The 15,113-nt window shown below is 41.7% G+C and overlaps 1 protein-coding gene across 1 annotated transcript in view; it reads left to right on the plus strand.

The window, feature by feature from the left end:
- Nucleotides 1-13,593: 13,593 nt before the first annotated feature.
- The window catches only part of pex5la (peroxisomal biogenesis factor 5-like a), a gene marked incomplete at both ends in the record, with an annotated part of 111,254 nt that continues 109,734 nt past the window's right edge, over nt 13,594-15,113 (plus strand). Inside the window, one exon of the mRNA XM_084436279.1 lies at nt 13,594-13,614. Within this exon, the coding sequence (XP_084292405.1) occupies nt 13,594-13,614 (21 nt within the window). The remainder of the gene's footprint in view (nt 13,615-15,113) is intronic.

Consider the following 15,113-nt stretch of genomic DNA (forward strand, 5'->3'; position numbering starts at 1 on the left):
CACAGAGGAATAAATGAATGAACATTCTCATTCGTTTATATAATGCATTCGAAAATATACATGCACATCTGCGTACAACATGAATGGCCCCCTCTTCTCATCTGAAGGAATTTTTGAAGAACATGAATAATGAATCCCGGGTAGTGTACAGATCGCAGTAATGAAGCTGGGAGAACAACTGGATGAACTGAATATTTAAAGACCTAGCTTTCTTTGTGAACAAGTCATCAAGGCATTAAAGATTTAGACGGTGCAATAGTCCACTGTAACACTTTACACATGGTGAGTTTGAATAGAACAATGCTTGATTACTAGGCAAGGCAAGACAAGTTTATTTGTCTAGCACATTTCAGCAACAAGGCAATTCAAAGTGCTTTACATGAGACATTAAAAGCATCAAGACAAAGTGCAACAGTGAAAAGGTCATATAAAACGGAATGCAAAAAAGGACATTTAAAACAAAATGCAGGAAAAATAAAATAGAGGAATAAAATGTACAGTGCAGTGTATGAATAAATAATAAATTGATTTAATAAAAAGCTGCGGCAAAAAGAAAAGGCTACAGATTACTAGGTACTGTCACAACTCTATAGTTTAATTGTTCTGTAAGTTTTATTGTAGACTGATAGACTGGTTGATTGATTGATTGATAGATTGATTGACTGTGAATTACGATACCTTTCACACTTTTAGACGGTGCAATAGTCCAACACTAGAGCAGAAGGAGTGGTTTGTGAGTGTCACAGGTGTCATTACGTTGCTCGACAGTGATCCTTTCACTTGCGCACGCTGAGTTCAATCTTGTGTCCTCTGACTTGTCAACTCACATGACCACCTCACACCACTTTAGCCAGCTACGCTACCAAAAAAGCTAGTGATTCGATGGCGCGGGTGGGCAGTATTTATACTGAGGAGTGAGGTTACAATTCGACTCGGTTACACTCACCTCCCAAAACTCACTCCACACTCCAACAAAACTAGGCACAGAAGCATGTCCAGGTGTCGAGGTCACACTGCACACATTTCAAAGTCATCAGATTGCAATACTGCACACATTAAACGACTGTCTGTCTTCTGTAATCAAGTATCTTCATGTCGTGGTGGGTTTTACACTACATGATTGATCGGTATCTATCTACTGTATATATCTGAAAACACACAGGTGAAGTGACGCTTCCAAAAATGGATGTCCGCAAGAAGCTACAGTATATGGGGGAGAGAATGGCTGGGGAGGCTGGGGAAAGGATTATCTGTTATGCAGAAAGAGTTGGAGGTAAATAAATAATTTTGATGAAAGCGTAGGTACTGTAGCTGTCTGCTCATACTGTGGCTCAACATGTTAGTGCTTTGTTTTTGCTTCAAATTGAAACTGAAACTGAAAAGTGTGTATGCCAATATATTCAGATAGAAACTAGGTTACTGTGCCCGCCATTGGCCAGATTTATAATTTGTGAGTTGGCCATATTTAATATTTATAAATATTTATTTATTTGTTTGTTTGTTTTTACGAGAGGTAATGTTTTCGGTGGCATGTGTTGGTTTATTTATTGGTTGGTTTATTTGTTAGCAGGATTACACAAAAACTACCTGACCAATTTTCATGAAAATCAGTGGGGTGTAGAATAACCCACCATAGAACCTGTTAAATTTTGGGGCGGATCCACAAGCTGCCCAAATACAGCTGGCTATTCACCTCCATACATTTTTTTAAACTTTTTTTCAGGAGCGAAAAATTCCCCCCGTTCATTGTCAATGGGGGGAATTGAAACAGTCATATCTCGACATGGTAAGGTCCCAGAGACACAGGGTTTGGACTGAAAAAAAAATAAGCTCTCGACCTAACGAATGCAGCAATCCTGCCACAAAATGCATTCATGGACGGAGGTCTGTCCTCTCCGAACACCATTTCTAGTTAAAAATGGAATTACGTGATTTCTGAGCGGCTGACAATTCTCCATATTTGGAATTGTAAAAAGTGATTGTTTGTCTCTGGCTGTGTTTAATGTCATCTGGCATGTTCCTCAAAGTCTAATTTCCACTCTAGCTGAGTCTGTTCAAGCATGAAAGTGGGGAACAGAAAAGTAAAAGGTGGAAAGTGCTTGGAAAGACGATACCAAAACTAATTGGACACTTCAGTAAGCCTGCTCCTCATAAAGACCTGTAGCATGGGTCTATGAACAGGTTAACCCACCCTTGAACACAAGTAGTTTTTGGAGGAAAGATTTAGTAGGTGTTTAAATATGGATGCTTGAGTGCCTGGGCTGTCTCATCAGTATGTTCTGGTAAGATGTTTTAGAGCTCCTCTCTCTAAACTTGAAGTGCACTCTCTTTGCAGTCCAATAGATTTTTCATTTGATTGTCTGATGGAAGGGACTTTAGATCAACCCCTGTAAATTAGGTGTGCGTGCTTACAGTACGTGCTTGCTTGCATTCATTCATGCATCCACATGTACCAGAGCCCACCACTTGGGGAGCTCGCCTCAATACTTTTTTTCCCATTGCCAAGTACATTTGGCTTTGTACATTAAAAAGTATGCTTGGTGTCTCAGTAAAAGTATAGTCTATTCTACTCAGGAGCCCGTCTACTTTCTAAATCCACAGAGTTCAGAGCTTGAGGTGTTTAGTAGCTCTTTTGGGGCTTGTTGTAAAAGTTAGGATTTTCATAGTTTAGTATCTAGGTGCATTGCTGGTACAATTATCATTAGTTATAGCCGTTATATTTCACAACATAAATGGTAAATGGACTGCACGTTTTTATCCAAAGCACTTTACAATGGCCTCTCATTCACCCATTTACACACCAATGGTGGTAGCTGCCATGCAAGGTGCTAGCCTACTCTTTGGGAGCAATTTGGGGTTCAGTGTCTTGCCCAAGTACACTTCAACATGTGGACAGAACGAGCCGGGATTTGAACCGCCGACCCTGCGATCATTGGATGACCTACTCTACCTCCTGAGCCACAGCCGCCCCATGAACATTAATCAGATGATGATGACTCTTATTTAGGTAGTTTGATCATGAATGGGGAATTTATGGGTGGTAATTTGCTGTGCCTATGACACTAATAGACTCCAAACTGCTCAAAACCAGGCTAGCTAGATTCTGTAGGCCAAGAGGAATCCCACGATGTCCACCTCTTGACATTTGTTTGATTTTACTGACCACTAGACCACGAGAAGACGACCAATTGCTTTCAACAACTGTACATGATGACAACATGCATCATGGGTGGGGGACGACAGGTTCACTTTGCACTTGCTTCTAGTTTGCACATTTTTGTCTCCAGTTATCCCGGTCCTCCATACACCTGGCGATTTCATCTGTGGTCTCCACTCCTGCATCCCTCTTGATTATGTCCACAAGTGTTTTAGTAGGACGTCCTCGTGACTTGTGTCCACACCATGGAGATGGCTCCCATAACACTAGCTCGCTGACCGGAAGCTCACAATGTCTGTAGCAGTGCCTAGCCAGCCTCATTCTCCTTACTGCTATCTTCTCACTCACCTTTGGCCTCTCTCCGTACAATACTGACGTACTCCGTCTTCAATACTGACGTGCACGTTATGACTTATGTCCAATGCTGCACGTAGCATTCTGGTGTAGCATCCGTCCAGCGACCTCTGCAGGGAGTGGCCCAGCACTCACAGCCATACAGGAGAACAGCCTCCACAGTGGCGTCGAAGAATTGGAGCTTAGAGCCACCTTGAATGCATAATGAATAGACAGGGGGAATAGCTGACAGTATCAGGGCAATCAAACCTTTAGTAAGGTTTCACATTTCATCAGCACATTCTAGACACTAATTAAATATCTATAACTAAGAAACTTACAGTAGCTTCTGGAACACTGGGACAGTAACTTCTAAAACTATATTGCAGCCACATCTGGGTCAACTACGACAGCAGAAAAAGGCCAAAACATACAGACTAAACCTCTGATAATAAAACAGTATTGTCACTGTTAAGTGGGACATGTTTGTTGTCTTCCACCATTTGACATCATTCACCATGATGTGTGTACTGTACTCTGTTACCCTTTTGTCATGATCACTCTCAGTTCAGTTTCTGTGGACTTAAAACCTAATGGGCTGTCATCCACATAGCAGGTTTCAGTCAGCAAAGACTGACTGAATTGGCACAGAATTGCCTGAAGAATTGGCACAGAATGAAATCTGCCAAAAGATATGCCTGAATGGATTGATGTTGCAATTTCTAAGGATGTTGCATACCCATGTGTTTGAATAATCTGATTTGGCAGGGGTATGGATGCAAAAATGTGACAGTATTACGAATGTTATAATGTTCTCTGTATTCACTGCATGGAACGAAAAAGAAAAACAGACAGATTTTTCATGTCAAAGTTGTAGTGCATTTAGTTTTGCCATGCAATTTTTCCCTTTTCTGTTGGAATAAGCCTTGTTCATATGCACTCAATGACGACTACAAAAAACATCCTCACCATCCATCAACTGATTGTCAGAACGTTGCCTGTAGGTAGCACTCAGTAAGGGTTGACAACATTTCAGTCAGACAGACAATGGAGGGCCATCCATGGCATCATAGCATTTCTCAGCTGGTTTCATGACTATTTAACAACCAGGCTTCAGTGTGTGAGAGTTGGCCATGTCCGGTCTGAGTTTCTGTCCATAGGCAAGGGAGTTCCGCAGGGTTCGGTGCTGGGCCCTGTCCTCTTCACAATCTACATAAACAATATTTTATCATCTTTGAATGGATCCTGTCAAGCCCATTTATATGCTGATGACACGGTTATCTATTGTATGGCGGATTCTGTGTAGTTAGCTACTGAAAGCTCTCTTTTATTGCTTTGCAAGATGCCCTATATCAACTTAAGCTTGTTCTCAATTCTAATAAAATAAAATTCATGATATTTTCCAGGGCAAAACATTTGGATTACAATAGTCTACAGATAGCATCACTAAATGGTACACAAATTAGCAGAGTCACTGAATATAAATATCTGGGCTTGTGGATAGATGAACAGTTAACTTTTAAATCTCATATTGAGAAACCTGCATCTAAGCTGCGCCAAAAGGTTGAAACCATTGGACTCTGTGTACCACTCTGCACTTAGATTTATTACTGGGGATGGGTATGACACACACCATTGTCTCCTTTACAGTAAGGTTGGCTGGCCATCCCTGACAGCTCGGCAAGACTATCATTGGCTCTTGTTCATTTTCAAGGTGTTGACCGGGAAACAGCCACCGTATATAGCTGCCCTGTTGGACAGGAATGCTCCAGCCCATCAAACACGTTCTAGTGTCTGGATCACACTTAAAGTTCCATGGACTAGTACAGGACTTGGCAGGACAGCATTTACTTATGCAGCCCCAAAGTCCTGGAATGACATTCAGTCCAAGTTAAAGCTAGAAGTTCTTCCTTCCCTAAAGGAATTTAAATGCCTGATTTCATTTCTTTATGATACATGTTGTAACTGTTTTTAACTAAGTGCACTGTACATTGTTTTGTTGTACACTCAGCAGCTCTGCAAATGAGGTGGCCTCACCTCAGAGCTCACCTGAGTATAAATAATGGTTTCAATCAATCAATCAAACTAAACAACCTCTGGTGTGACAGAACACAAATAACCAGGGGTAGGAGCCCTTTCCATCAACAAGTAGATTACAGGATTGTGTTGACAAGACCTATTCGGTGACCTTTTGCTTTTGCTTATGCAACAAGTGTCTGCATCTGCAACGCTGGCAAGCAAGTTGTGCCTGCTGTGGTATCCTTCTCGCCTATTAAAGGAGTAGTAAAGGGAAAATCATGTTTAGCCCTGTTTTAAGGTTACTTATGATCATATACAATGGTTCAGATCAAAAGGTTGACAAAACTAGCACTTTTGAGAAAGTCTGATAAATGCTCTACCACCGTTTTGGTCATACAATGGATGTGGGTGGGCACCGTAAAAAATCATTCAAAAAGACATGTTAAACTCTCAATTTCAAAGACAAGAAACTCACCGAAATGTTAGTTGGCGTTCTGACATATAATTCGCCATAAAGTAAGATTCTAGTTCATCTGGAAAGGCTTTTTTTTAAATTTAGCATATAACTATTTAGTCGCAGCACATACGTGTGTAAACTTGAACTGATTCCGATCTCGCGCAATGCCTTGATCTCGCGGTCGGGAACGTCCGTGAATTCCGGCTCAGCTTCCTTCCTTGAAAAGCAAGCCGCAGCAACAAGACAAGCTCATGCGAAGTATAGCAATCAGCTTCATTGACCGTCTCTGGCTCTGCGATTTGGCGAGCCTCCATCTCTTCCATTTGCTGTAGTTCCTCCTCACTATATTGAGGCTCGAAACGATAAGTGCTGCCGTCAAAGTCTAATTCCTCGCGATTAAATTCATACTCTTCAAGATCAGCCATTTTGATAAGCATTTTCTGAACTGTAGCCTAGGGCTTCCTTGTCTGTGAGCGAAAGAGTAGTGTGAGCAGTGAGCAAACTAGCTAGCCTAGCTAACATCAACAATAACAATAGCTACCGTAAGTAGTTTCGCTTCCTGAATCCCCTTGGCGGATTTATCTACACATCTACAACAGTCGTGTTAATACAAGTCAATGGATTTGATAAAATGATCAATAAAATCCTACAGGATTCATACTTTGCAGCGAATTTGATGTCAGAACACTAACGGACACCAATTACCCCCTCGGTGAACTTCTTGTCTTTGAAATCGAGAGTTTAACATGTTTTTGAATGATTTTTCATGGTGCCCACCCACATCCGTTGTATGACCTAAACAGTGGTAGAGCAATTATCAGACTTTCTCAAAAGTGCTAGTTTTGTCAACTTTTTGATCTGAACCATTGTATATGATCATAACTAACCTTAAAATAGGACTAAACATGATTTTACCTTTACTACCCCTTTAAAGGAGAGGTTTGATCAAATCTGAATTTGAGGTGTCATTCTGAAGGGATAGAACTATTGTACCTCATTCCTGAACATTTTCTTAAGTGTCTTCTTAAATGTCTTCTTACGAACTTCGTAAGATCAACCCTAAGAAAGATCCCCACCGGATTCATGAACGTGTTGAAATGTGTTCTTAAACCGCCAGTGTTCTCGGCTGTGCTCCCCCAAATGAGGAATGCCACTGCTTCTTAAGTTGAACGTGCGTTCTCGTACACCTGAATTTGCATACATAAACGCCCCACCAGCTCCTTACTACAGGGTCGTGTGCACACAGAATCCCAAGACAGTGTGGAAAAAGTTGAGAGGCTCCAGATTGACATGATTGATGTCCACGTTCACGTGCAAATTTGACGTTTTATTCGTCACATGCAACATAGGCCTACCAGTAAAATGAGCAGTGAGATGTGTCTCCACTGGCTCCTACAACGTGCACACTAAGCTTAAGCAAGGTGGAAAAAAACAATACAAAATAACAATAGAAAACAAGACGGTATGGACTTTAAATACAAATGCAAAATATATAGCCTACATGAAAGGGATGGAATGTGCTGAGTGCAGATTAAATTGTACATTTTAGGTAAATGCATGAGTAATCTACTTGAGGGTCTTGATAGGCCCTATCTATATTAGGCCCATGATATATTTTAGTTATGGATATTCACATGTTTATTTACATATGTAGATGTGTCCATTCTGACGACTATGGAATATAAGGTGCTGTTGTGCTGAGTATAGTGACTGAGTTTAGTGCTTATTTATTTATTCACTGCTATTTGCAGTGTTTGTATAGTGCTTTTATTTATTTTAGGACACCACGAAGCCTCATTGAATCATGACTAGCCTATAAATGTGAAGCGTAATTGGAAATTATACAACTATTCTCACATATGAAGTCTCCGATGCAACTTCAGGCAAGGCACGGACGTCAACGCCGGGTTAGTTGGCAGCGGCTAATCAGTCACACCGCGTGATTTTTTTTACCAACCAACTTCTGCCATAACCACGCCCCCGCGAGTTTTCATTGGGTTAGGGTTAGGGTTAGGGTTAGGGTTAGGGTTAGGGTTAGGGTGTCCAATGAAAACTCGCGGGGGCGTGGTTATGGCAGAAGTTTGTTGGTAAAAAAAAGCACGCAGTCACACCCCGTAATGACGCAACCTACCAGCTGACTGTCAGCTGTCTAAGCATTGGTCCAGCACGTTAGAGTACATGTATTTAAGCTGTCAAAATGTTACTGTTCGCTCATGCCATTACTGCTGCAATCGCTTGCTATCTGCGTGCTCGCCCCACCTCCTCCCCTGCTCCACCTGTGTTGCTGTCGATGTCATCTCTGTTGTCGTCGTTGCTCTCTGTTCCGGGGGTATTTACTGCATTCTTCTGGTATTCCACTATGCGTCGGCTAGTGGAAACCGGGGAACTCGACTTGCTTAGTCTCTATAGGCCAGGGACTATAATGTACAGCAGTCCCCCTGTGGCTCTCTTTGGCCGTCTAGTGGGCTGAGTTACCTCCGAGCAACTACCGGATCGCAGCCCACTCTGATCGTCATAGAGGCAGGGGGGTAAATCGATGCCGTTCCCTCTTCCGGCACTCTGGGCCAAGCTGGCCCAGAAGGGGGGAACATATAAATTATTCTTACCTTTTTCTTAACTGCGTTCAGGAATGAGGACCATTGTTATTATCTGCCTTTTCAGCAATGGACTCGTAAACCCAGTAATTTGCTGGAGGTCATGCAACTCTAAAGCTTGTAGCTATGGACCCTTTCGGTAGGGCAATGACTAAACTGTACTGTGGTATTATAATATGTAAATAGAGCTGTGTATATGCCATCTGTCTAGAGTATTTACATAGCTTACCATATGTCTAGTGTCCATCTCCATAATGTATCATATCCTGTCCATAGTGTACTAGTATATATATGCTGATTTTACTTCTTTCTTTTTTTTTAAACTATGTACTGCATGTTCATTATGCAGTTTTTTTTAAATGTTCTTTACCTGTCTTCTTTTACGAATATTGCATTCATCTGTGTTATGTTCATGTGCTACTTTAAATAAAAATAAAAAAAGTTCACACATCTGTTCTCATTTATTGCATGCATTACTAGCAATATTACATGCATTAGCATAGCAACGTATAGGGCGCATTAGCATGCAGTGTGTGGGGAGGGGGGTGCAGTAAGTAAGTAGTAAGTAAACTTTATTTATATAGCGCCTTTCACAGCACGAATGCACAAAGCGCTTCTCAATACAAATAACACATAAAAAGGAAGAAAGAGCGACATACAAAATGCAATACGACATACAGAATACAAGGCAATTACGACATACAAAATACAATACAAGGCAACTACAATACCAGGGAAGGGGTGGGGGGAGGGAATTACCATACAGGCAGCCAGCCTCGACAAGCAGCCATACAATCAGGCGCGGAGCCTGCCACCAACGAACCGACAGAGGACCGCTAGCAGATGAGCCGCTCGGTGGCCTGCTGACTAGCCACTGATCACGCCGTAGCGGGGCCGCTGCGGCTCCCGCCGTAGAGCCGCCGAGTTGGTCGTCAGTGGGCCGCTGGCTGCCCACTGATGATCTGCTAGCTGGGTATTGTTTTGAATATGAACATTCCATGAAATGGTCTATAGCAGCCACCTGGCTATTGTTCAGTAGTTGTTTTGCATTCAACCAGTGGGTCTGTTTATGCTCAAACTAAACTAGCATATCCCCTCTTCCCATTATGTCCACTCACGTGCCTGGCACTGATAGTCGTCTCTCTCTCATTCTTGTATGTATCTAATTCAGCAATAAACCACTCGAGGCTGTGTGTTATAGTGATTTTATAACAAATAGGGGTCGTTGTTAGGCACTTCGCGTCGTGCCTAACAACGCCCCCTAGCTGTTATAAAATCACTATAACACACGGCCTCGAGTGGTTTATTGCTTTTATACAACGGTTACTACAGGTATTAGTGTAATATAAACACACAGCAATGTAAAATATTAACATTTATTCAAAACAAAGCATCATTCCCTCAATTCCGCCGAGCAAAATAGTTCCCCTAACAAAAGGGTTGCCAAGCAACAACAACAACTACAATGCATTGGATCAAATGGGAGGCACATTAATACTGAAAATGGAATGATATGCGGTCCCAGGTGTGTGTTACAAAGTATTTTAACACGGCTTCCAGCCAATCAGAATCAAGAACCAGAACTAACCGTTGTATAAACTTAGTTATCCTTGGCCAGTTTGGCAGAAATACTTTGACAGTACAGATATCCTCGGCCAAGACCCATTTGGGACGTAATAGAGTTATGCATATTTAATCAACCTCATTCACCATGGCTACTTAATATCAGTGATTGATATATCTTTAATGTGACAATAGGTCTATTCTTGTTTCATATTACTAATCTTTAAATGCATTCATTACGGTTTCTTAAACCTTTATTAATGACGACAATGTGAGAGGTTGATGTATTTGGTCATGATTATATGATTTATCTGACATTTTTAGACTTGAAAGCTTCATTCTCAGTTGCTATTTCTGTAAATAGTCACCGGTTATCCAATTATGATCAATGACAGGTAATTATAATAATTGAATTATGGGACAGGCTGCTTTCACAGTTCTACGCACCATATGGTATGAAAAGGCTGGATGAATGCAGCCTATGCAGCATTTGGTATGAGGCTACAGATCAGTTCACTTCAGGTGCATGATTCTGTCATGAAAGCAATTAACAATAGTCCATAGAGTTCATATAAACACTTCATTATTGCATTCAATCTGCTGCAAAACTAATGTTACTCATCTCAAGTCACCCTACACAGCATTTAGTCTAAGGCTAACTAAAGATAGTTTCTCATAGAAACTTTCACAATTAATATGTCCCTCTGACTTGACCCTGAAAAGTGAGTGACAGGAAACCTGGAATGTAAAACTACCATGAAGGTATACAGACTGGAAAACACAAAATGACCAAACCCTACATCCCCTCCCGACCACTACGCTCTGCTACCTCAGGGCGACTGGTTGCCCCGTCACTCCGAGGCTCCTGCGGTCGATCGACACGGTGACGGCTCTTCTCTGTCCTGGCCCCGCAGTGGTGGAATGAGCTGCCCACTGATGTCAGGACAGCAGAGTCGCTGCCCATCTTTCGTCGCAGGCTCAAAACTCATCTCTTCAAGAAGTACTACAACAATCCTCCCACCTAAGCACTTATTATATTATATTGCACTGTACTTTAGATTGTGATTCTTGCACTTTGCCTTCAGCACTAGATTATGCTCTTAGTCACTTGTTTGTTTTAGAAAGAAGATGCACTTGTGAGTTCTGGCAAGTAGTAGTACATTGGCTCTTCCTACGTTAAATGCAATTATTGTTAGTCGCTTTGGATAAAAGCGTCTGCTAAATGACTGTAATGTAATGTAATGTAATGTAATGTAAAATGCAACCATAACTTCAACAATGCCTCCAATTAAAATGTTTACTCAGAATTGTCTCGCACAAATACCTTTCAGCAGAATACACTGCAGCTCATACTTTGAACTGTGACTGTCACTCAAAAATATTGTCAATTTGACTATTAATTTGTTTTTCAATCACTGTAGGACTGTTTACTCTCTTCCACACACAGAAATTCCACTGTTATGCCCTTAATTACCTGAGAGCTTTACTGCCTGTCACTGTCGGTGCAGCGAGACGAGCAAAAACATGACCAGAACCTGATGTGGACTTAAAATAGATTCCTAGAACTGCATGTAAGGTCCGCTCCCCCACATCACACAACCATGAATGTGTAATCATTATTCATTGATAAGACGCAGGAGGGAATATGAAACAATCCATTGATATTTCCCACTGTGAAGCTGAATTTAGTTGAATGTATTCCTTGCAAACACAGCAATAAGGGGTTCAATAATCCTGTTGATTCCATTGTATGCTGGCTCAATTTTGTCTCGTATAGGCTGTAGCATATCAAAACAACCTCTGGAAAAGCCTTAGGCTTATATTCTATTAAGCTTATAAACAATATTCAGTGTCAGCAAGTGTTGGTGCTGTGACATCCGAGTCACGACACCAATGTAACTGTCATACTCTCGTCTGCGTAGTGTTCAACAGTTCGACCCATGTTAAGGACTTGTCCCGGGCAGGATTCGTACCCATGTTTGACAACCTCTCCCGCTTGTGAGGCAGACGCGCTGACAGTTGCGCCAATAAGGGTGTCCCTCTTGGAGGGCCTGTCAGCGCTCCTTTGAGGAGTGAGTTTCAAAAGCTACTCCACGTTTCACTTGGTTACACTCACCAATCTAAACTCATCTGCGTTGTGCTCAACAGTTCGACTCATGTTAAGGGCTTGCCCATGGCGGGATTCAAACCTACATTTAACAAGCTCTCCCGCTTGTGAGGCGGACACGCCACATGTAGGGACCGTCAGTGCTCCTTTGAGGAGTGAGTTCACCAGATACTCCACGTTTCACTCGGTTATACTAGCATCATTAGTCGTTTAGCCTAAACTCATTAGTGGAAAATTCTGTCAACAAACTCATAATCTGATACCTTGCGATTAGTAGTCTATACATATTTTCTCATTATATAAACAATTTGCCTCACTTTTTAATTGGGGAAACATTTCCCCTGTGAATGCCAAATTCCACACTTACATCACATCATTAATATTACCTTGAAAGGAATCATGTAGCCTAATTTGCATAAGGTACAGTATGTTATTACCATGTACAGTAGACACGTGTCTGCCAAGATTATAACATCAATGAACATGAGCATCTAGGTTAGGGTACTGTACAGTACATGGACATATTACTGTGTACCTGCATGGTTATAGCCTCATTCAAGCAATTTTAGCACATGCATGCAATAGCAATGTTTGAATGTTGGAAAGTTTCCTTGACTCATCAGGGAGATCCTCGCAGCTGTCCACAAATGAAAGTAACCATTCATCATTTTTAGACTTCAATGAACTGCACATTACGCAAGAATGTTCTAAAACTCACAAGTAATACTGATGACTCTGCATGAAACCAGCTCCAGATTGTTTCTCGTCTTAAGTAGGTTACTTGTGCCTCCTTTATAAGCACATGAGTCCAGGAGGCGGCGCGCGCGCAGGAGGATTGGGTTGGGGGAGTGCAGGAGAGTGCGCTGCTCTATAAGAGGAAGAAGCGTCAAAACTGTTACAAAGCTACAACCGAGTATGGGGGAGAGCGGTACAATGATGGGAGCTTTTCCTGCAATGTCTTAATTTGTTTCTCAGAACCAAAGGGACTTTGAAGTAGACGCTCGTGAGTCGTCAGCGCTGTTAAGGTTTCCGCGCGCCTCGACGCGTTGAATGAGGTCCATCTTCATCAGCCCAGCACATCCTCATCTGAAACACCGGCAACCAAATACATGGCAAGAACTCGTGTTCAACACCTGAGCCGTTCTCCCGTATGGCTGTGAGATCCTTTCACGGACAAATCGTTCCAGCTCCAACTAAACGGACACTTCAGATCCAGCTGAAACATTGTGTCTCTTGTTCTAGAACTGTTTGTAACCTACATAATTGAGCACTTTCGATGTCTAATCTTTTGAAGCCTGTCTGCAAGCTCTGAAGTAGCCTAAAATCAGTTGTCGGAAAACATCAGAAATTGACTAAGCTCAATATGTACCAGGGGCATTTGCAGGTAAGTCCTCCTCCTTGCCACTCTTTTTAATATTTTTAATTAGCCTACATTCGATTAATATGTATGGGAACAGCTAAATGGGACTGTAAGTTCTAGCTAAAGACAGTTTACACATTCTAGTATATTAGTATATTAAGTCCCGTTTGAGGAATGGAGACGCGGGCGCCGTGATAGGCTATGACCACTTTCCTTGTAGTCTATAGCCTAGGGAATCGATGGTAGGCTAGACTAGACAGTAGAACATATGTCTATTTGAAGTACAATACATTTAGGAATGATAAAAAAGAGGAGAGTGGTAGTGTTTTGAGGATTTGCGCAAATTAACATAACTGCTTCTTTAGCCTAACACTATCTGAGCCATGGCTTAAAGCAATAGGCCTACATCGCGATATTTGGACCTTTACAAACATGTCTGGTGCTAATTCTCCAATCAGATTGACTAAAAGTAACATGTAGCCTACGTCAAAACAGTCTACTCAGAAAAATAATAGGCTACATTGACATTTATTACCTTTTAAAACTCGCGCCCCCGGGACGCAAAACCAATCTGCCGATCTCCACTGCACAAATAGAGTAATGGTGAGAGCATTGGATTCCCACCCGGGGGAGACCAGGGTTCAAGACCCAGTGGGGATGACTTTATGTTATCATCAGTGTAACTGCTTTAGCCACAGACCGCTACCATTAATGTTATGGAAGCTGCTTCTAGTTGTTGTGAGCTCATGAGTTAACTGGCTATCCCACTCTTATTGTGCTGAATTAGCATTGGAAGCATTGGAACTGATGTGTCCATGCGACAAGACCTATCTTAATTTATCAGACATTATTTCATGTCATTTCAATTCAAAGCTATTTCAGTGGCATGACTAGCTTCCGTACTATCAGTCCTGAACAGAAACAAGCCTGGACCTGGCCTGGTTACAGATGCTTACAGTAGTCAGACTCAGTAAAGCCAGAGGGTTCTATTCAGAGGGAAATTATATGTAGCCAGTGAATCCATGTAAATCCTTAATTGGATGTTGCACACACATCTAACAAGCATGGCAATTATTGTCCCCCACCCGATGAAATCGAGATGAAATTTTATTTTTATTCATGCATCATACATGTATGCTACCAGAGCCCACCACCGGGGGCACTCACCACAATTCATTTTTTCCATCGCCAAGTAAATTTTTTTTGTACATAAAGAGCTATGCATAGTGTCTTAGTAAAACTATAGTCTATTCTACTCTGGAGCCCGTCTGTTTTCTAAATCCTGAGTTCCTCTATCCCGAGCTTGAGGTGCTTAGTAGCTCTTTTGGTGCTTGTTCTTAGACCCTGTAGAATCCACTTTGGCAGCAGTAACACTAAATGTACAGCAGGAGGCATAGACTGTGTTTCAAGGACGTACTCCTGATAGGAAACAACCTGATTTGTGGACACATTTATCTTATTGCATAGCCTGTTTTTAATGTTTGTTTAGTGTTTTTTTGACATTGTCGTTTTCATTACGTATT

This window comes from Borostomias antarcticus, assembly GCF_949987555.1.
Source record: "Borostomias antarcticus genome assembly, chromosome: 3".
Lineage (NCBI taxonomy): Eukaryota > Metazoa > Chordata > Actinopteri > Stomiiformes > Stomiidae > Borostomias > Borostomias antarcticus.